Genomic DNA, 24,116 nt, shown 5'->3' with positions numbered 1-24,116 from the left:
GTGTCGAGGCGATCAAATGCACCACCGGTGACCCTCTCTCTCTCTCCGTAACCCCGCAGCCGCGCCTCGGCTTTCGTGCGCCTTGCCTCTTGTTGGTAGTTCGGGCCAATCCGATGCGTCTCGGATGACCAGCGTCGTCGGCTCCTCCAGCGCCGTCCGAGAGTCCTCCGGACGGCCCTCCGGCCGATGGCTAGGCCGCTTCCCCTGCCTCGACGACCGCGGTAGTCGCCCTTCCATCTCAGATCCGATCTGTCGTTTAGTCGGTTTTTGGTGGATTCTTTTGGCAGTTTCTGTATTCTCCTTGTTTTGCTATTCCAGCGACGAGATCTGCGTTGTGTTTGAAATTGATTTTGGTGCTCCTTCACGTAATCTTCGGAGGAGCACTGTTCATTTTGGACACCGAACTGAGGCGGAGAACTCGAGAGCATCCTTGGTACGCTTTTCTTTTGTGATTTATCCTTGAATTTAGCTTCGTGTTTGGATAAAGGCTAATAATTGTATTGCTTTAGGTACTGTTTCACTTTAAACGTTCCTAGGAAGGGGTAAAATTTGTTATAGTTCGGATTCTTGAATTTATAAGTTGAGATAGAAAATGATGGATACGCTACTGATGTTCCGCATCCTGTGCTTTCTATTGAGGTCTCTCTTTGATTTGGATAGCTACTTCCAAGTAACTGCCCTTGTGGTAGCTTCTAAATGCATACTGTTGCGCTGCCGATCGTTCGTTAACATTCTCCCCGTCTCCATGTTGCCTTTATCATGCTCCTAAGTCAAAATGAAGCTTTTGGCTGCCTTTGGCACCGAATTCTAGTACTTACATAATGGATAGGAAAATGCTAATGGCTGAAAGCTGCTAAAAAAAAATACAGTTATTTAATTGTGTGCTTTGATAATTTTTTTCACCCTACTTTGTGGTGCGTTGTTTTTTTCAAGGGGAGAATTTGCCTTTGGAACTCTTTAGTGGTAACTATATGGAACTTCTTTTGAATGATGATCCAAGGTACTCTGTGGTAGATAATTCTTGTTGATTGCTGGTATCACTTCTGCATAAAACCTTATGCAAGCGTTGGGATGAGTTTATTAATGTGTTGTTCATTTTCCATTTTTTTATTTTTATTTTTTGGTATCTAGTTGTCATTATCAGATTCATCACAGCATAGGATCAAAACCACATGGATCTTTCCCTATATACGAGTGCAACAGAAGTTACTTTTTGGGGATATATAGAGATTTCAATGTGGACTTTTCTTTATTTGCTATCACAAACCTACCCTTTGAATCCAGTTGTCAGGGCTTGCTAGACCACCAGGAATGTTTAGGTGGTGTTAGAAGCCCATTCATCACGATTTTTAAAGAATTCAAGAGGGAAACTGGTTCCCTCAGCTTGATCTTTGGTTGGACAGCTTCTGCTATCTCTTCACAAGATTAGATGAATTATTATGTTATGATTTGCACAGTAAATAAAAGAGTTTTTTCTATTAATTGATTAAGCGCAGAGTGCTATGTTTGTCATTTAAATTACAATTCAAACTAGTAGTTAATCTGTTAAACAAGATATTTCATTACCCAATAAAGATGACCTCAGTCATCTTTATTTCAGTTCTATACGAAGTAAGGAGTATCTTCTGATGAACATAAGTTTTCCTTATTGTATTGGAATCCAATCAATCAGTTTCAGAAGGAGTTACAGAGGGAGTTAGGGAATTACTATAAAAAAAAATGAACAAATAGGATAACTAGGTCCTTTTATTTAAATTAAATACGGATCATAGTATCTATATTAGAATCAAGTACTCCTTTTGGTATAACTCTTTTTTCTTATTATACTATATAATATGGCTATAAATTACTAGAATAGAATATTCTACTAAGACTAGACTAGAATAGTAGAATGATTAAAGATTTCATTTTGTTTTCTTATGGAACATACATATCAATATGCATGGATAATACCTTTTCTTCCACTTCCAGTTACTGTGTCAATAGGATTTGGACTTCTACTGATTCCAACAGCAACAAAAAATATTCGTCGTATATGGGCTTTTCCTAGTGTTTTACTGTTAAGTATAGTGATGGTGTTTAGTTTCTTTGTTGTACTATATTTCTTCAAGAAACAAAAGTCTACTGGCTCTAGGCAGCTTATAACTACCATTTTTTTCCATGTTTAACTATGTTTCCCACCCAAAATTTCAGGTATACAGCAATATACTTGGTTCTATATTTGGCTACTTTGGTTCAGTATTTCTTCACTTCTTATTCATCTCCAGGGTAACACTCTTTTTTCATGACTGACAGTGTGGGTCTTTGTGGTATTTTGGTACCAGTTTGTGTGCTAACAGTGTCCCCTTAGGTATGTTATTGATGTAATGATGGCTGGAAGTGGAACACATGCTACCTTTGCAAACTTGTCAAGCTTCGATGTAAGGCAATTTTTTAGTTTTACAATGAAGCTATATATATATATATATATATATAGTGAATGAACACAACAATCTAAGCAATGCTTTGCTTATCCGACTAATATCTACAATAATGTCATGATCAAGCAAAGGCAAATTACTACAAGAAACAAGAACCCAAGTCCGTCCACTCAAATCGTTTCTTCAGTATGGTTGAGGCAAGTGATGGATCTCTACCCTCCTGGATTTTCCAGCAGGTAAGCTTTAGCATTCCATACAATTTATAAGAAAGAATCAATTATCAACCCATGATGGTGTAATAATACCTTGTCTACTTTGAAGCATGGATATGACATGGCATCTTGATGCAATTTTGAAAGAAGGATTTGATATGGCATGGGTATGGCAATTAGAAATATCTTACGTATATATGATAAACTTGACATCCTTTGATGTATTAAAATTCTAGCCATATATCATGGTGAACAATAACATGCTAGCATCAAACTACCTCTTCATCATAAAAAGTAAATATTCCTAATAATATTATTCTCTAATAATGCACAGAAGGAAACATGAACATATGATAAATGAAGATTATTTAATGCATTAATTGTAGTCTGATGTACAATACAAATAGCATATAAATAATCTGTTCAGTTATATAGCTATTTTGTTCATAATAATAAAAGTCAACATTCAAGAGGAAGTTTTCCAGTAAGTATTCACGTAGTATCACTTAAGGATCATAAAAGCTATGACTACCTGATCATTTTGATAATTATGTGAAAAAATAGATAATTTGAGGAATTATCTAGCATATAACCAACAGGCACTATACCAGTATTATATCCATCGTGTACTTGGTATGGATATGAAGTGTGTTTCTGTTTCATAAGTCGTCTTGTCTTCTCATGGTAGTAGTTGCATTACCGAGATGAACAAAGAGAAAATCTATGAAGGTTCGGGCCTTTGGGGAAAATGGCAGTTTAAGTTAACAGTGTCACAAAGCAGGAAATATGTGGGGCTAATGTTCAGAGGTAAGGTGTAGGTTGTTGTGCTAGGTTGAGTGAGTCTTATTCCTCTCTGATTCTGCAAACCTTCAGGATAATGGTTGTCAACATAGTTGAAGAGTCCAAGCTTGCAACTGTCTCCACCATAAAAGACCAAATATTTTCTCTTCAAATCAGGAAAGAAAATTGTAATAAGGGTTTTAGGTACAGAAAATTCATATCGTGTACCTTAGATTAGCAACTGACATACTGGAATTTTTGTTTTGCATGTTCTCTATGCATCTGCTTACTTAACAATAATAGTATCTACAGTCAATTGTCTCACTCCAATTTTATTACCTGTTTTTTCTTTCTATTGTTGTAGGACTTGGACGTGCAGTTATTGCCACATTATTCAGGTAATATCTATCTGACCTAATTTAAGTGTATGCTTGTATCAAGTTCTATATTTTGTTAATCTGAGGTTGAAGCTACATAGGTGACTTTTGATGCCGAAATATTTGTTGTTACATATTTTTTGCAGTTTACTTTTTGGAGCCAAAATTCATATATGCTATTTTATGTTTTAGATGCTCTTAATGGGCAGATATCTATAATTATTTTCTAATTTTTGGTGTGTTTGGATAGTTGTACTTTTAAGTAAATGATTGGTTTCTAGCACCGTGCAACTGAACATTGGGCTTTATAGATTGGTCCGGTAGACAATCACTTTGCATGCTAGGTTATCCATTGGTAATAAATTTATTGGAGGTAAATGAATTATGGTTAATATGTGAGATTCAATTTGAAAATGGTGTTTGATTAAATTAGGTTTAGCAGCGAACATTCTGCTGAACATTTTATCGTGCTTGTTCTTATCAGATAATCATGAGTCATTTTCTGCTGAGTTGCTTTGTGGAATAATCCTTTCCCTAGTCTGCCATGTTACAGCTGGCAGTAACAAGATGATATTTATTGCAGAAAGCCAAGATCTCTCAGCATCATTCTGTAGCCACTTCTAGAACTACACTGCTTATCATTTGGTAAATAAGATGTATGCTTGAAGAACAAAGGGAAGTGTATCTTTCACTTCATTTGCCAGGCTACACTAGAGCTTTTTTCTAAGGGAAGAGAAGGTGTGACCCACCATTCATTTCATTGAAGTTGTTGCATATAACATTTTGCATTTTGCAATTTATTCTGTTCTTGTGATGGTATTGATTTTAATTATGTTAGATCATTGTCTTGCTGGGTCCATTACCTCAAAAGGGTCTAAACAGTTGGCTATTTAAATGTAATTAAATAGAAACAGAAAATTAGCCAAATCTTCCATGTCAGTTGCTTTTTAGTATCTGTTTTTGTTAGTTGGACAATTAACAACTGCCAACCAGATGGCCTGCTTAGGTTAATTATTACATGAAGCTTCATTTTCTTATCTGAACTGTATTCTGAAGGACACTAATGAAATCCTGAAATGATAGTTTTCTGTAATTTGCTGTATGATTGAAATCTGAATTTCCTTAGTCCCACATGCATTTCTTTGTAAAAGAGGCCTTTTGTTCAGATGCTAATTAAATGTTCAGAAAATATTAATTTTCAAGAGTACATATGGATGAACTATGTTTAAGTTGTAATTGTTTTCTACTCTTGCAGCCTCCACGTTCGAAGCATTGCCATGATTGTGCCAAGTGTGTCCTCCAATTTGATCATCATTGTGCATGGCTAGGAACCTGCATTGGAAAAAGGAACCACTGCCGATTTTGGTGAGTGGATCAAGTATTTATTGGATGATTCATAGATTGTTATTTGGTCAAATCTAAAATACTATTTCTGATTTTTTTTTATTCATTAGTTTTTAATAGTGTGAGTTAAATAGTTGATAACATAGATCTACCATTGACCCTGATATTGGTCATATCTCTGCAGTTAAAAAAAATTGCCGCTGGCCTCATATTTCCTTTTCTTCAACTTATTCTTGGCTTCTTTTCTTGTTCTAACTTTCTCATCTTATTTTTATTCTGCTGTATTCTGTTTTTGCTCCTGCAATTATCTTTTCATGTTTCAACTTAATAAGCTTAGCTGCAAGCTGACCTTAGTTAAAGGCTAATATCTTGGATCAAGACAGGAAGAAAGCAGTCACAGCCATCCGTTGAATTGGAATATGTTGGTTATAAAATTTACAAGAACATTATCTAATCATATGGTCCTAGTATACATTTTATTCTCAAGATGATTTAACAAGAAATAGCTCGAATGCATTACCTTCAGAGAGCTTATATTGCTTTTTTTTTCTTTTTCGGTAAAGTTAGAATAGTTGGGCATTTATTATAATATTGTTTTAATGACTTAAAGATTAAAATCGACAATCGAAAGAAAAGTGCACTTCACCTCGATTCAAATATATCAGTCTTGATTTTGTACTTTGATGATGCAGTTACCTTGAGCAAGGTTGAACATGCATCGTATGTGTACACGAACTTCGTTGTAAATCATTAATAGTGGATTGTGCTATAAATCAACATTTGCTGCACCGCCTAAAACGGTATGGTACAGGCAGTATGTACCAGTCCGGGTGTGGGCTGATACGCGGACCACTCTGTTTTGGGCGATCTAGTTAAATTAATAAAAAAATCAAAGAAATGGTGGGGCCCCTATCCAAATCAACATTAAAAAAAAGAGATTTGTGAGCCCTCTTCTCCGGTAAGATGCTGCCGCCTCACCATCGCCACTGCTCCTTTCCTCATCTGTCTTCTTCTTCCTTCTTCGTCCTCCACTTCTTTCTCTTCTTCTCTCTTCCTTCCTTTCTCCTTCCTATGTTCCTCCACCACCCTTTCTACTTCTCTCTTTTTTTTCTTCCTTGTCGAATCACCAGTATACACCGGCATATTGTGTCAGTACACTGGTATAGACCGGCACATACCATTCCAATAGATTGTCAAAACGGGTCCGATACCCGAAAAGGCAAACCCTGCTATAAATTAAACAATGATATTTTATTAAATCTAAAGCATTAATTAGAAGGTTTAAAAAATGATTATTTGATCTAAAATTAAAGCCAATAATTAGTTAATTTTTCAATCAAGATTGTATTAATTGATTTGGAGAACATAAATATTAATTGATTATGAAAACCAATTGATTAATCAATTCTTTTACTAACAGCATGTTTAAAACTATGACATTGTTTTTAGTTATTTCCTGTGCACCACATAATTTTGTTTCTAGCCATAATATATTCAGTCTTGACATCTATGAAATATGTCTTTCACAAATGGCATACATATGTTCAGCATCTGTAAGGTTCAACAGCACTAATATACGCCCTTAATATTAGAAGAATGATTTATTGGATATTTGTACAGACCTTCCAATGGTTATCTGTTGGCAAATGAGTATTAATTATAATATATAAGCTTCTTCTTAAATTATGATGATACTCCATGCAAGTACATCTTTCTTCAAGAAAGATCATGTAATTCGTGATCATTACCAAGCATTTTGTAATTCTGTGTAGCTTGCTTATTTCCCAAGTGCTTAGCGATACAATCTGAACCATGCAAATAGCTGATCTGGAAACATATTCTGGAATTTATAATTACTAAACTACAAGGCAGTTAAAGGCACATTATTTTTAATGATTCATGTTAATCGAGGCTTGCTATGACAGACAGTTCCAGTGATGTCAGATTCTTCATGGGGATTTGTTATCCTTCCATAAGTGTTTCTGATTTTGCTCTGATCAGATTGAAGATTATTGGTTCCCTCTTGACTCTGAATTGTATTACTTGTAGTCGAACTAAGAAATTAGTCTAAAGCTTCAAATTTTTTTTTGTGTCGTACACTTACTGAACCTGGTACTGCATACCTAGTTGTGAGAAGCTTATTACTTAGCTATATCATCCCTTTAAATCATTTGTTATTTGTGGTCTGGAAGTCCTACGTTGCACTAACACTGGAACATCACAATTTTTTCATTTATTCATTTTGCATTGTTTCTAATATGTTCGTCTCTGAAATTTGTCATAGGTGGTATATTTTTGAAGAAACAATGCTCTGCATCTGGACTGGCACATTGTACATTGATCTCTTAGTGTCAAAAGCCATGAAAGCTTGGTATAGAATCTTTCCTCTGCAATCAGTTATACCTTGAAATTGTGAAAAGGCACTGTTTATCTTAATGCTAAAATCAAGATATATTGGAATGTTTTAACAATTCTAGTGTCTGTTCCTTATATGTAAGTGTAACTGAACCAAATACTTGTGTTGTATATGTTATCAGGTGGAAGGATCTCATTGCAATAATATTAATCGTGATATTGGTTTTTTGTTTCATCTTTCTAATTTTGCTGCTACTTTTTCACAGGTAAGAGATGTTCTACAGTGTATACAATGCTTACATCTTATAAGTTTCTTTTCTCATTTGAGATATACCCAAGTGTTTGCATGAGATAATTTTTTCTTCTCTACTGCTTGAATTGTGTGTGACTTGACTAAATGTCATCACAATATAAAACGACTTGTCTTGGCTATATGCTGTTTACATGATACCACTTTAAACTAGGGGGTGAGTAAATTATGTTTCACTTTGTGTTTAGGTTGTCAAAGTTGATACTCCATCTTGATGGAAAATTTTGGTTGTAGAAGATAATATTTCAAACTAATACAAGCTCATTCTTCTATGAGTTAATTTCTAAGAAACAAATGCGCACAATTCAAAATTTTATATAGGGAACATTGGCACCATGGTGAGGTTGCTCCATTATGAATTGGAAGATAAGGGTTCTGGTCATGAAAATAACCTCTTTGCATCTAGGGATATAGCTACATGCATTTGAAACTCCCAAAATATTCATGCAGTGGGCCACCCTTTTCTGTGTATATTCTGAACAAAGTCCTAATCATTATAATCTGTGTGTGGGATTACAAGCTATCCACATGGCATAAAAAGTAGACACAGTTTATAGACTTAGTTCATAGTGGTTAGCCATCAGGAATTATAGAACGAGCTTAAGTATAAGCAGTTAATAAAATATTATGTGGATGCATTAAGGAAACTTTGCTCTCATGTTCTGGATGCTTTTTGGCATGTTTAGACAGTGAGGATAAACTTTTTATACTAGTTGATGGTGACTTTATTGATTTCACATACACTTAATCATGATGGATGAATATTAGAGATCAAGTCATCGATGAATGACATGCAAACACTCAATCCAGTTCTCCAATTAATCCATAGGGCTAGTAGTGTCAGATAGCAAGTAACTAGACAACACAGAAATGAAGGTTAAAGGGGAAACAAAAGAAGCACTTAAAGAAAAGGAAAAGGAAAAGGAAAAAAGCATATTTAACATGATATGCTCAAAGCAAGGCCGAAATGAGTTACAGCACTTCAAAAATCATGGTTTACCTGACATGAAAAGATCGTAGAATTAGTAGACTTCCCAAAAAGTCTTCTCCAGAACGCATTTGACTCCCTTTAACATCTATCCCAAAAGAAGCCAAAACTAATCAGCACATGTACAACAATTCATTGTGGTATATTGCCAAGCATTTTGGGGTTTTACAGGTTTGCTTTCCAAGTAACATACTCCAGATTATTTCATATAGGTTGTATGATGAAGTTAAATAAGAATAGCTTATTTGCAAACAGAATATGATGTTCCATCATGAAGCAGATAGTGGATATCAATTATCATATGGTGCTTTGTTAGCTCCATCATTCCTGCAGGATATCTCCTATTATTTCACTTTCACAACACACTTTGTTCTTAATGAGTTGTATAACATATACGGACGATTGAGTTATTCATATGCTGACTGAATTGTGTCGTTTCTTTCACCATTTTTGTTTACATAATAGTTTTCTTTTGGAATTTGTATTACTCTTTACAAGTTAGCTGCTTATATGAACTAGAATGCATATTTGTGAGCTAATCTGTGTGGTTCTTCTGTAGTTATCTTGCATTAACAAATCAAACTACACATGAAATCATGAGGAGGCGACGGATACTGTACTTGAGGTAGAAGAACTAAAGGAACTAGTTCATGTTGAGTACTGCTACATCCGTGCTGATGTCCCACTGTGAGTTACATGCTAATCATGTCAATCTTGTGATGTCCAGGGGATTCCCAAGCAAGGTTCATCCATTTAGTAAAGGCATTTATAGGAACTTGATTGCGTTCTGCTGCTCCTGTGACGATAAGCATAAACTGGAAGCAGTTCCGCCGGTGGAAGATGTCGAAGCCAGAGCACAGCCATACACATGCATTGATGTTATTTCTTGTCGATGCTGTTGATATCTCGACTTATTTGTCTATTTTTTTCTGTGCCAGGAGGTTGTAGATTTTTGTGTGCACCGCTATCTCACTAGTCAACTATCTTGCATCGGTTTCTGTCATCCTCCCAATTAGAATTCATGTCTAGGTTTCCAGCCATATAAAATGCAAAACAATTTCTCATGTGTGATCAGGGTTGAGTTCACTTCTCCATCTTTTAGATTCACTGAAACATCCACACGTGGTATGCTTTTGAATCCCCCATTTTATTGTACTTACAGGATCATTCATGCAGCAGAGCAGAAGTGCATTTGTTTCCGGAATTACATACCAGGATGGAGTTTTAAAAGTTTACGGGCCAGTTATCCTATTAGATCGGATTATAATATAATATTCCTATTATAGGGATCCAATTTTTGCCCTACAGTAATGTCTTTTTGATGCCCAATCATCTACGCTAAAAAAAGAATAAGAAATAATAATCACAATTTGTTGTTTTTTAGATTTCTATTCTTTTTAATTTTTCACCTCCTGGTTTTTATGGACTACTCAAAAAAATCTACATGGGCACATATTACGCTGGACGCACTTAAATAAATCTTGAGGTCATACAATTTCTTTTTTACGGGTGCATGGATTGATGTTTCAGGCGTAGAAGCAGCACAAAAAAATATTGAGTTAAAGTTTGAAAGAGAGAAACCATCGACGGTAGTTGATGAAGGGCAATAGACACGAATTTTCAACAAGACAAAAAAAAATTGCGCTCCTATGGGTTGACAATTCTGAATCTAACTTGACTTGTCAACCGCACGTTTGTAATTAAGGGGAATGAATGCGTTCTCCATATTAAAGTTTTAACCCGATTTATTAGATCTAATTTTATATATTTCTAGAAATAAATCAAGGTTTATCTTGGCATGCTAATAATGTATAGTTTTGTTCATCTAATTCTCTCGTAATTTATTCCCTTATACATGAAATTATCCATCAAGGATCAAGAAATCTTGATCCTATTGGTTACCCAGCATTGTGATACATCGGTCTGCTCTTTAGACGGCAACGAATGCAAATCCATGTTGTCCCGGATAGCCTACCTACCTACCTACCTACACCACCGTGAGTTGACCGTTCCATGCATCAATCAATTCATGTCCAACAGTGCCTGTGGAATTCATCCATGTTCAATCAATTCAGGTACCCCGTCGCTCGCTTGTCGATCTCAAACGTCGTGAATTAGTACATCAAATAAAAATAGTAGGAAGTCAATTACCACCTTCGTGAAGATTTATCTGACCACGCTTGATGACAGTGGTGGAGCAGTACGGATGAGCGGAAGCAGAGAATGATGCCACGTGATCTTGTTCCCGTTGATGTTTTCGAGATCATGTTCTTTATCTCTCTTGATCGACGACGATCGAAGAGGCGTCTCCAAAAGGCCAGTTTAGTGCGAGAGTCGGACGGACGGCACTGCGTACACCACTGAAGAGGGTACCTATCGGAGGCCCTGTGACGCAACTGGGAGAGAAGCAAGAAGAAGTTAAGGGGGGCAGCAATGGCGTACCATATGCTGTCGGGTCTCATGTGCTCCACTGGCCTCACACAGCTAGCTACTTAAGCTTGTACGCTTTGTTTCCTTCTTCCCCTTCACCTTTCTCCTCGTTCTACTCTCCGGAACGGAAGAGCTGTTGCTGCAGTGTCCCACAGGGATCGCGAGAGCTCAGCTCTGGTGTTCGGTGCAAGGGGAAGAGGATTTTGGAGGCGTGATGAATTGGTTTGACATCTGTAACGCATGAGAGACTAAAGATTACCCATTGTGTGTGTATATATATATATATATAGTCTTGTCAGGATCGAAATGATGTATTAAGATGAAGACCGACTTCACTCGGCGCAGTTTCCGTCAGGATGATATGCAATAATGCGTGTGTCTCCTCCAGCAGTGGAACTGTCAGCAGCTTCTCTCTCTCTCTCTCTCTCTCCCCCAGCGTTGAGTCGTACAGTTACACCACGAGAGCAATCCAGATAGCATTGGCCCCATGACCTGATGTCTGTGAGTCTCCAATTCCACCTTGTTTTGTACTCACTTCTTCCAGATTCATCTTGTTTCTGCAGCTTGGTTACATCCTGTTATCGTACCAGTCAATCCTAAATGGTTGGCTTCAACTTCTTCTGCCGATCTTAAACACCAGTGAATGATTTGGGGAATCGTCCTCACAACAATGGTACTACAAGGGAATGAGGAAACCAAGAAATAATGGCTGGGCTGTCCATTCTACCGTAAAGAAAAATAAATGCATGTCACAAGCAATCCCTCGTGGAAACGAGAGTGGCAGCTGAACCACCAAACCACAAAAAGCTTCGGAGCCTGCATTCTCTGCAGAGAGCCAATGGAGGGAGAGGAGGTTTCCCTCTTCCTGCCATGATTACTTTTCAGTGGGGGAGGGTGACTCACCATCCCTTTTCTTTTTTTTTCTTTTTTTTCTTTTTAATTTCTCCCTTGCGTTGGTATCTTCTTTTGAGGCAATTTGCGTCCATTTTGATGGAGTAATTTAACCACTCCAACCAATGACAGAACGACTCAATTCTGTGGTGTGGTGCTGAAAGAGAAAGACAAAAGTGACCGCCATGTGTGTCCTGCGTTGGCTACCTCTGACACAAGGGGTCGGAAGTCTCACCAAATCCACCGGAAAGCATCGCGTGTGGTGCCTGCAATCTTGCTCCAGCAACCATGCAACGCCAGTCTTCCGAGACTCGTAGCTCTCTTCCTTCGTTTATCACCGGTATTCATTTTTCCCTCCTCCTCCGTGACTCCCGTTGAGAGCCATTTGAAGTCGGTGGAATGCATGAAAGGTGCTCGATGAAATGGGAATCTCTTCCTCTCCACATCACCACCACCGAACGAAGGAAAAAAGTTGGAGCAAGCACGGCTGGGTCAGCAGCCCTACTGAGGATCATGTGTTGAGCGAGCACATGCGATCTGCTCGCTACGGTCCCTCTCGCCCTGGCGTCAATCATTAACTTGATTCCCTCCTCTCTCTCTCTCTCTCTCTCTCTCTCTCTCTCTCTCTCTCAGCTGCTGTATTTTCTAGTCATGCAAAGAGGACAATTAGCGTCCTTGTTGCAAGGAAACCGTCTTCATGGTTTCATACGAAGCATGATCGCTCGATCGTATGTGACTGCCTGAGGATAAGCGCGACGAACAGTGTGGAGGAGGAAAATAATAGAGAGTAGGGTAGTGTGATCGACACCCACATCAACCATCATATCAGCATTCGCATCGTAACCAAGTCAACCTCCGTCGTATATCAATTTGTGTTGACGTTGGCGTTCTCTTCGCTGACCGACGTTGAAATCCGTAGTATACAGAGTATATACTCTAGAGATAGAAATTAAGAATATAAATATATATATATATATATATATATATGATATTTATAGAAAAATCAAATCATAATTGAAACGGTTTCCTTCCTCCATGATATTTCATTCTCGTACGAGGATTCCCCATTCCTTATGTCTCTTTTTATATTAAAATATTAATATTGATTTAATGAATCTTAAAGTATTTATAAATCCTAATATATTCCATACGTATTGTAAAATATTTTTTAATTATACATATTAATTGGTGTATTAAAATTTTTCTCATTTTGTTACGTCACTAACCTAAGCATCATCTTAAAAAACTTATTCGATTTTGATTTTCATACAAGTCGAGCAAATGCACACAGACTCTATTTATCTGTTGACAACCACCCTATAACTACCATCCTACTACTAGATTGAGGTAGTTATTGAAACCACCCTATAACTACCCTATAACTACTAAATCATGATTGAGATGGTTATTGAAATCATCATGTAACCACTAAATCATGATAACTATCTAGATATATAACTATGAATCAAATCTCAATACTCCCCTTTATTCATAGTTGTATGCACCAATTTACGACATAAAATAAACATGGAAGCAATTTGGTGAGGATATCCGTAACTTATTCATCCGTTCCAAAATACGATCCATTAGCTCCCAAGTTTCATTCTTCTTTCTCAATTGACTTGATTTCCTCCTTCATTACTTTTCTTCATTCCTCCTTTTTAACTGCTTCCTCAAAAGTTGTTGTATCTTAAATAAACAAAGCAAATGTTGAGTTATAAATTTCTATTAGTGATATGAAATTTCTTGGAGGAGTTTCATTTGAGGAATCAGAATTTGAACTGCTATTGGGTGAGGTTACGATGAACTTGTTGGAGCAGGATCTATCACTTGATTCTGCGGAGTGTCTAGTTCTACTGGAATTTGCATTTGTGTTTCACCTTTATTGGTCTCCCAATTCCAACTTGCCATTTCATCAAACATAACATTCCTGTTAATAATAACTTTGCCACTAACAGGGTTATATAATCGATATGTTTTCAATTGTAAAGAATAACCAATTAAAATATATTTTTTAAATTTTTCATCAAGCTTGTGATGATTTTGTGAATTCACCAAAGCATAAGCAATACAACCAAAAATTCTTAGATGTCTAACACTTGGTTTCATACCATACCAAGCCTAAAAAGGAGTTCGATTCATAACGGCCTTTGTTGGTGAAATATTCAACAAATAAACTGCTGTTGCAACTACTTCAGCCCAAAACTGATTTGGAAGATGTTTTTCTTTAAGCAAACTTCTTGTCATTTCAACGATAGTCCGATTCTTACGTTTAGCTACACCATTTTGCTCCGGTATATATGGTGTTGTCAATTCTCTATGAATACCATTTTCTTCACAAAAATAACTAAACTCATTAGATAAAAATTCACCACCTCTATCTGTCCGAAGTGTCTTTATATATCTACCACTTTGTCTTTCTACAAGTGCCTTAAACTTTCGAAAATTATCTAATGCTTCATATTTCAATTTCAAAAAATATACCCAACTCATGCGACTATAATCATCCGTAAACAATAGAAAATATTAACTTCCACCAAATGATTTTGTATTCATAGGTCCACATAAATCAGCATGAATTAATTCAAGACAATTAGATGCTCTTCATGCTTTTCATAGGAAATGATTTTTTACTTTGTTTGTCATAAATACATCCTTCACATACATCAAGTGTATTAATCTTGGGCAATCCGAAAACCATTCCTTTTTGACTTAACAACCTTAAACCTTTAATGTTAAGGTGTCTATTTCTTAAATGTCATAAACTAGACTCATTCTTTTAAGTTGTGATAAGCGCATGTCTTTCAATATTTGACATATCAAGTGAAAACATCTTGTTTTGTGTCATGCAAACATTTACTATAATCAAACCAGATTTTTTATCTCTAATAGTACATGAACCATCATCAAATATTACTGAATATCCATCATCTACTAATTGTCTAACACTCAACAAGTTATGTGATAAAGTAGGAACAAAGAAAACATTATCAAGGTATTTTACCTTCCCTTGATTTGTCTTCACCTCAATTGTTCCTTTCCCTTCCACTTGGATTTGATTGTTATCTCCAAGTCTAACATTCAACTTGTGAGTCTTATCAATATCTCTAAATATTGATTTTATGCCTGACATATGATTAGAACATCCACTATCAAAAAACCAAATATCATTTGAGATATTATGAACTTGTGAACGAGTCATAAACAACTTTTCTCTTTTCTTCATTTTTCTCCACGTAGCTTGCTTGCTTTTCTCTTTTCCAACAATTTGTCTTCATGGGACCAAACTTTTTACAACAGTGACATTGAATTTCACTCTTGTAATTTTTTTGATCATAATTTGATTGACTTTGTTCATCATGCCCATCAAAGTGTCATCTTCCTCTTCCATTTCCTCTACCACGAAATCCTCCTCTACCACGTCCTCTTCCTTTTGATTTTTTGTCTTCTTTTGAAGTAGAAGACTCCCCCTTAACCTGAAATGCTTTTTCTTCACTTTTTTCAAGTGACTCGTTCAACCTTACTTCATGTGCTCGCAAAGAACCCATTAGTTCATCAAATGAATATGTAGATAAATCTTTTGATTCCTCAATTGCGGCAACAACATGATCAAATTTCGGAGTTAAACTTTTTAAAACTTTTACAACAATTATATGATCAGGAAGATGTTCACCATAAGATTTCATTTGACTAACAATTTCAGTCACTCGAGAAAGAAAATCTTGCACCGATTTATTGCTTTTCATAAATAAAATTTTAAACTCACGACGGAGGGTTTGAAGTTTTACTATAATCACCCTTGATGAGCCCTGAAATTCATTTTGAAGTATCAACCAAGCTTGCTTTGAGGTTGTCACTGCTGCAATTCTTAAGAAGATCGTCTCATGTACAGCTTGTTGAATGAAGAACAATGCATTTGAGTCATTCTTTTTATTCTCCCTCAGTTTGATTTCGTCATCTGGATCTGCATATCCATTCTCTATTAAGTCCCAAAGATCTTGAGACTTGAATAGAGTCTTCATCTTGATACTCCAAAATTCATAGCTTCTGCCCGAGAAGATGGGGATAAGGGGTTGAGACATGAAATTGCCATTGAAAACCATAATGCCCAGTTGATCCGAGTAAAAAGAATCCTTTCGACTCAAGAAAACTGATGTAGTATTTAAAAAACAGGAGGATTAATAAGAACACTTACAAGATACCAAAACTCTCTCTATCTGTTTATTACTTCATGAACTACGATCCTATTTATAACTATTAGATTGAGATAGTTATTGATCTCAACACTCTTGACCATTGAGCAAGCATTCGTTCCTCCCTTTCCTCCTTCTCAAATCTTTTTACACACAGCTATAAGCTCGAATCAAATTAGACTCGTCCGATCAATATAAAAAACAACATGATATAATTTTTGTATGATATAACATGATATTAAAAGTATGATTCTTTATTTACTATGAGTATATAATCTGACTAGATTAATCCCGCTTCATCGAACACGAGCAAACAACCACAAGAAACCTCGATCGCCGATTGTCTTGTACAAAAGGTTTTCGTAGATGGATCCCACATAGCCATCTACTCATTGGCACACACGAGATTAAAAGTGAGTTGGGTTATTTCTGGTCATAACTTCATCGCATGTAACACAAATGTGCATTTGTATTATGAGCTGCGACCAAACCATTAGAAATTCTCATGGTAAAAATGATTCAACCTAAGAAGATGCTGACAACTATTGAGTCCGTATGCCATTTGTATTTCCCATGGACTATTGAAATGGTCCAAATATTAATCCCTCCAAATCAGCGTGCGATCACTAATCTCCAATTCCAATGTTTGACCATCACAATTCATGTTTTCCAGACGGTCCAATTCCTGCAGCTGCGAAAATTCCAACACCTCCTCACAAAAGTCAAAATTAATCTCCACACCACCCGATAACATATAAATTCTTTTACGCAGCCATCATTGTTGACGAGGGATCGGAGGAATACTTGCCATTAGGTTTCATCTGCTCCAATCTTCTAACCCATCGCCACAAGTAACAATAATAATACTGCTAAAATAAGCTTTGCCAATTCCGCGGAAGGTTTGACTTCGTTTGACTCGTCCACCTTAAATCGCTTGATTCGGAAGACTTCCATCGGTTTACGTCTCTCTTAGTCTCCGACTCGTGCATGCCTCGTCAAACCGTCAACGTGTTATAATCCTGTAGCGGTCTTAATATATGGTGAGTCGTTTTCCTCCTTCCTTCCCTGTGCCCGCTCGAACTCGGTCGTCCTCCTCTTTCCTAACCGATCGCACGAGGAACGAGTCGCGGACGCGCCGATCCGACTCGGAATCCGACAGGCGACTAGGAACAATCGCGGTCCTTGGAGGGTATTTTAGTCACTTCACTATAAATAACTAAGTATAATAAACAAAAAGCGCACACGGCGGAGACAAACGTCAAAAGTACGTCTCGATGTTACCGTATCCCAAGTCGCTATTGTCTTTCGTTGCTCTGTGGCCTTTTATCTTGTCCGAGCTAAGCGATTCGGACCGCCCTCAAAAGCCGTCTTCGCTTTTGTTGCGACTTCCCGTTCCGGACTCCGCTCCGCTGTCGATGATATCGTATCCCCTACTTCCGTCGCTACTCCCACCGCGTCCTCCTCTGTCTCCCGACGCCGCCCTCGCCCGTTCCCTTTCCCTTTCCCATCTCCCCGTCTCCCGAACCCTATGCTCTCCGATCCGTTCCCGATCCGACTCGTACACCCCCGAGGAAACCCTAGTGATGTGATCTCCTGCGCCTAGGGTTCCCTTCATATATCCCTCCCTCCTCTGATTTTGGGGGGGTTCTTGTTGCTGCTTTGGAATGGGCTGCGGCGGATCGAAGATGGAGGAGGAGGGCGCGGTGCGGCTCTGCCGAGAGCGTTCGCAGCTCCTCGCCGACGCCATCCGCTACCGCTACGCCCTCGCCGACACGCACGACGCCTACGCACGGTCCCTCCGCTCCGTCGGCGACGCCCTCCAGGGGTTACTCCACGGCGCCACCGCGCTGCCGCCGCCGGGTTCACCTGTCCTCCCCCTCCCCGCCCAGAGGAAGGGCGACCCGCTTCCCCCCACCGCCGCGGTGGCGGCCGCCGTCTCCGTCCCGTCCGCTTCCGGCGGCCACTCCCACTCCCAGTCCCACTCCGGTTCACACATTCAATTTCACCCGACTGATTCCGACTCCGACGAAGATTCCCCCCTTCACTCGGACGGAGCGTCTCCGATTCACCATCTCCACGCGGATGACGCCCCCGTTGGGCCGACCTATGTCAACCTTAACTACGCCCGGAGCCGCCCGGCGGAGCCCTCAGTCGCCTATCAGCAGCAACCGCCTAATTCTGAGTCGATACGCGTCGGCTCCGTCGACGAACCGGCTCCCGTGTCTTACCCTTACTACGGCTACCCGTATTCCCCTCAAAGTTCGAACTTTGACCCTTATCCTTCTTACCCGTATGCGAGCTACGGCGGTGGCAGCGGCGGCTTCTTCGGCTCGTCTTCGCCGCCTCCAAACATTCCACCGCCAGCCGTGGCAGCTGAAAGTTCCACTTCTCGGGAGCCCCCACCACCGCCTTCTCCTAAGGCTTCGGCGTGGGACTTTCTAAATCCTTTCGAAGCGTACGATAATTATTATGCTCCATATACGCCAAGCCGAAGCTCAAAGGAGCTAAGAGAGGAGGAAGGGATCCCTGATCTGGAGGATGAAGACCAGGAGGTCGTCAAGGAAGCCTATGGCGACCCAAAGTTCATGGCCTCTACGTCGGCTGCTGCGAATGGAGAGTATGCTGGTAAGGTTGCCACGGGGTCGAAAGAGGGTGTGACAGGCAGTGCTGGGGAGGATCCCAATCGAAAGTCGAGGTCAGTGGAAGCAGGAAGTAGCTTGGAGCATGAGGTTCATGTGGTGGAGAAAAGCGTAGTGACTGAGCCAGCAGAGCGACGGAGTGCCGTGGGATATACAGTCTCTCGGAGTTATCAGGATATTTCTGAGGTTGTGCAGGAGATAAGGACTCAGTTCGATAGGGCGTCTGAGTCGGCTAATCAGGTGTCCAAGATGCTGGAAGTCGGAAAGCTTTTATATCACCAGAAGAATTCTGTATATAAAGGTAAAGAACCGAGTCTTGCAATTTCTTCTCTGGGCTTTTGTATTTGGAAGAACATATGGAGCAAAATCTGATTATTTTTTGTTTTTCCTGCACATTGTTTTCTCTAAGCAGTTTCTGTCAGGATGATATGTGGGTTACCTCCACTTTCGAGCTCTAAAAATGAAGATCTTTTGGTATTTGAGGAAGGTAAGGCGATGGACTGCGGTAATCTTTCGTCGACATTGCAGAAGCTGTACAATTGGGAAAAAAAGCTTCTTGAGGAAGTCATGGTTGGTGCAACAATTATCTTTTCCAAGTTTATAGTTATCTCATTTTGATGTTGTTTTGACATGAGTATTGTATTTCTGGGAGAGGTGAGCACAAGGAAATAAAATAAGTAGATTAGGGCAGCTATTGATTTGGACAAATTTACAGTGTTGAGCCTGTGGCTAAATCCTAAAAAAGAAAGTATGGTAGAAGAAATCGGAGGACTTTTCTTCAAACATTTCCTTCCTAAAGAGTATTGATAATTCATATATGGACATGTTTCTTTGAACATTTCCTTCCTAAAATGAGGTGGCATACTAATAAATCATATTTCTTCCGATAAACATTCTACGATGATCTAACATCATTTGTGTGAATCTTTTTAAAATTTATTTTCTTTCTCGAAGGCTTGTCTTCCATCAAGTCTGAGCAAGAAAATATGGTAGGCATTCTATTTTTTTGATCCAAATCTATTTCAGGTAGTTGACGCTGCCTTGCTTGACTTTATACACTTTGTCTTCTCATCTTAAATTCACAGGATCTTTTTCATTTAGAAAAATAATCTTAGTATTTATTATTATTTGGTCCATAGCCTGACACAGGAATCATCTTTAAACTTAAATGATCTTAAGAATCCATTAAGAATCTTCAGTGAACACAATCCAGTTATTTCTTAATACATATATATGTATATGTATTCCTCATTGCTCATTGTTATACGTACATATATGATTCAATTAATCCTACTAATCAAGTTCTTATTTTTGCTTCAAGTTTTCAAATGAAATGCTTGATAAAGAGCCAATATTCTAAAAAGCATTTACTGTGGCCACATTTGCATATGTGGTAATATGGTCACATTGCATGAAGCATATGTGTCACAGCAGCTGCATTCATCAATGTAGCCACTTCCATGTTCTGCAAATACGTGAAAAAGCTGCCACATATACAACCACATATACTTGTGCAGCTGCTTAAACGTGATACACCCTTTGCATATGTTTAGGTTTCCTCGTTATGTTTTTTACCACATTATAGTTCTGTTACTATAAAATGTGGTCAATTGATAACGTAACTCTAATGACTGTTACAGATTTCTGATAACAGATGAGTATATCTTTCCAAAGGTCTAATTTGGTCACAGAATACATTATCTACTTATTTTCTGAATATATATATATATATATATATATGCATACATATATATATACATATATATATACATACATATATATATACATATATATATACATACATATATATATACATATATATATACATACATATATATATACATACATATATATATACATACATATATATATACATATACATACACATATATATATATATATATATACATATATATATAACTTCTACTTGATTATATATATATATATATATATATATACACATACATATATATAACTTCTACTTGATTATATTTCATTGAACATCTTGATATGGAACACATGTCCCACATACTGCGTATGCTGTGGTACCTTGACTGTGCACATATTCTCTTCTAAAAGACATTATTATAAGCAACTGCGAAGGTTTCTTTAGTATCATAATTTTTATCTTTTTTTCCCTCAGATATAGGATTTCTGACTAATTGATTGAGAAAATTATGCATTGCACAATTGCTAGAACTCAAGTAGTAAAGACATGTGTGATTGTTTAGCTTACATATTTAAATTCTACTTATGTAGGCTGAGGAAAAGATGAGGGTATTATACGAAAGAAAACATGAGCACCTGAGGCACTTGAGCGAGAGGGGTGCAGAGGCAGAAAAAATTGAGGCAGTGGAAATTTTTATCAGGAAGTTATCTACGAAGATAAGAATAGCCATTCAGGTTGTGAGCACAATTTCTAGTAAAATCAGTCAGCTGAGGGATGAAGAGTTATGGCCACAAGTTAATGAACTTATCCATGGGTATGTAACTGCTTGTGGTATTTCTTTGTTTTAATTGTGTTGTAGTGTCTGGGTTTGCACATGTACTCCTGAAAATAAAGTCGCGGCATAACACCTGGATTTTACCTCGGATACGACATGACCCGATATATTGGCAGCTTTCTAAGTATAAAAAAGAGAACTTCAGCATTCATTTCATAAGCTGGTTTCTCAATTATTCTTTTCTTCTCATTGGTAGAGTACTCTTGATAATTTAAAAGCATTGTCCTAACAGCAAAATTGTTATATACTCGTATGTATATTTGTAGTCTTTTTTCCTTATATGAAAAATCAAATTTGAAGTATAAAATAAGATTTGGCTCTCCATTTTTAATAAGACAAGATAAATAATTGTGAAATGATTTTCATCATGGTTTTTACTCTAAGTTAATCTAGAAAAGCTTTTGTGTGATGTTGTCAAATTTGTACATTGTTGTATGTCTTTTTCTTGAATTGAGCTGATAACGGTTAAACCATTAACATGACATATAAAATAAGTTGATAGCTGCCACCGGCTGTCTACACTGATAGCTGATCTTTATGACTACATTGAATTATAATTTGATACTTATATTGTGGTCAACTTTGTCTTAGTTGATTTGCCATAGGTTTGAAACTATAATCTGTAGTGCTAACCTTTTCCCTCCTTAATTGAATACCTTAGGATGCTGTTGTTTAAACCAAGCTTATTCCGTTTTCTTTAATCTCTGTTCTAGAATATGATGGGTTTTATGTGATCAATGATACATTGCAGATTTATGGGGATGTGGCGTGTAATGTCAGAATGCCATCATATTCAGTGTCAAGCAATATCTGAGGCTAAAAATCTAGATTCTATTTTATCTGGAGTAAAGCTTAGTGATGCTTACATGGATGCAGTAAAGCAGTTAGAGTTCAAGTTGGTGGATTGGATCAGTAATTTTTCTGCTTGGGTGGCTGCACAAAGGAGCTACGTCAAATGCTTGAACGGTTGGCTTATGAAATCTATACATTATGTGCCTGAAATTACAGATGATGGTGTTGTTCCCTTTTCTCCTGGGAGATTAGGTGCACCTCCTGTATTTGTCATTTGTAATTACTGGTCTCATAGTATGGATCTGATATCCGAAAGGGATGTTGTTGATGCTCTCCAGGCTTTTGCTGAAAATGTTTTTAACATCTGGCAAAAGCAAAACTTTGAGCAGCAGCAGAGGTTGTTGGCAAACAGAAATATGGATAGCAAGCTAAAGTTAATGGAAAGGGATGAACAACTAATGCTCAAGCAGAGAAAGAAATTGATGTTAGTTTCCAGTGAGAACAGGATATCAATATCTGAACCTGTGGAGCATCAGGGATCCACTGTCAACAGTTTGCAGTTAAGTCTAAAACAGATCTTTGAAGCTATGGAAAACTTTAGTGCTAATTTCATGAAGTCATACGAGGTACTCCACACACGTTCTGAAGAAGAGAAACAGAGGCGGTTGAGAGAGAAAGCAGGAGTTTCATAGGATTTACATGGATTAGACTTTGCTGAGACTCATGCATTCATGTGAGAACATATTACACCTGATGCTTGGGAAGTGGCTAGCTATTTATCATCGTCTTCATTGAGTTGAGCTAAAGAGGCATCCCCGTCGATATGTCTGTCTCCAGTGGAAGAAATTGGCTCTCATCAATTTGGCTAAAAGCATTTATGGAGAGCCTGGAACAACCATTCAGTGATCTCTTAAGAAAGTCTGGAAATGAGCTTCTGAGGTTGAAAGAAGTGTCATTTGTAGTTGTAAGTGGGATCTAAATCGCTCGGCTTTATCCCTAGCAAGATCTGAGAAGCATGGCATCAATCTTGTGCACTGTGCTGTTGCTACGGAAGGTAGACTGAACTGAGCGGGGAAACACTTACGAAGTCTCCATTCAATGGAAAATGTGGAAGATGAAGTTGAGATGGTACTACGTGGCGCTTAGTTTTGTTTTTTGTGTTGGCATTTTATTATGTCAACAAGACACACGATGTCGATTTCGACACAACAAAATAGTTCAAAGTCGATGCCTGAAGATCTTCATGTTCTCAGTCTTCATGGAAAATGCTGCTCCATGTCTAAGTCCGAGGTGGAAACTAGTAACCACCATGGAGTATTACTGTAAATTTGAAGCAGTCAGTGCATATGGGCATTTGCTATCATTGTCGCCCCACCACTCCGCTCCACCCCTGAGGTGCGTTCTCGTTCCTATCATGGTAAGCATAAAGCAATCGCGAACAATGAGCATTTGCAGAGGAATCTGGATAGGTGATGATGATTTCTAGTGTATAAGCTCATTATTTCATTAATTTTGCTGTATAGATGTTATATGCATAGAGAACAGTGTATCCATACCATTTGTGATTCTGTGCTGATCGTGCTGTGGCATACCTCAGACTTGCTTGTTCCACTTGGCTTCACTGGGTAGCATCTGAAACAGGGTTGCCAAGGTTGCATATAATCTACATGACACCTCGCTGTCTTTTTAACCTAGTTATCTAATGTTCTTATGTTGATACGGTCAAGGCAGTCTGGTTATGATTTGCCGGCTTCACTACGAACGCCACAGCTGTAACTTCTTGAAATCTTTTATATAGTTCATCTTCTAAGTGTCTTATGGCATTTTATGCGTGCATCCAACATTTGAGATTTATCATGTATTGTTATTTGTTTCTAAATT

The 24,116-nt window shown here is 37.9% G+C and overlaps 2 protein-coding genes across 3 annotated transcripts; both read left to right on the top strand.

Moving 5' to 3' along the window:
* LOC103978310 (protein S-acyltransferase 10) lies at nucleotides 1-9,850 on the top strand. 2 transcript variants are annotated; one of them, XM_009394067.3, is made up of 11 exons: nucleotides 1-221; nucleotides 319-433; nucleotides 2,194-2,268; nucleotides 2,351-2,420; nucleotides 2,547-2,656; nucleotides 3,777-3,810; nucleotides 5,045-5,154; nucleotides 7,418-7,504; nucleotides 7,671-7,754; nucleotides 9,346-9,411; nucleotides 9,514-9,850. In XM_009394067.3, exons 1-11 carry the CDS (start codon nucleotides 125-127, stop codon nucleotides 9,686-9,688), a joined length of 1,023 nt encoding a protein of 340 aa, XP_009392342.2. In that variant the 5' UTR covers nucleotides 1-124; the 3' UTR covers nucleotides 9,689-9,850. The 2 variants fall into 2 exon arrangements, with proteins under 2 accessions (XP_009392342.2, XP_064982682.1); XM_065126610.1 differs by lacking the exon at nucleotides 2,194-2,268.
* A 7,734-nt stretch (nucleotides 9,851-17,584) lies between these two features.
* On the top strand, nucleotides 17,585-24,048 carry LOC103978309 (protein ALTERED PHOSPHATE STARVATION RESPONSE 1). The gene is made up of 4 exons (XM_009394066.3): nucleotides 17,585-19,240; nucleotides 19,352-19,509; nucleotides 21,199-21,422; nucleotides 22,195-24,048. The coding sequence occupies exons 1-4, from the start codon at nucleotides 17,965-17,967 to the stop codon at nucleotides 22,925-22,927; spliced, it is 2,391 nt and encodes a 796-aa protein (XP_009392341.2). The 5' UTR covers nucleotides 17,585-17,964; the 3' UTR covers nucleotides 22,928-24,048.
* Nucleotides 24,049-24,116: the final 68 nt, after the last annotated feature.

This window comes from Musa acuminata, chromosome BXJ1-3 (genome assembly GCF_036884655.1).
Source record: "Musa acuminata AAA Group cultivar baxijiao chromosome BXJ1-3, Cavendish_Baxijiao_AAA, whole genome shotgun sequence".
Classification (NCBI taxonomy): domain Eukaryota; kingdom Viridiplantae; phylum Streptophyta; class Magnoliopsida; order Zingiberales; family Musaceae; genus Musa; species Musa acuminata.
The sequence above is the reverse complement of the archived record's forward strand: the minus strand, read 5'-3'. Positions and strand labels throughout refer to the sequence as shown.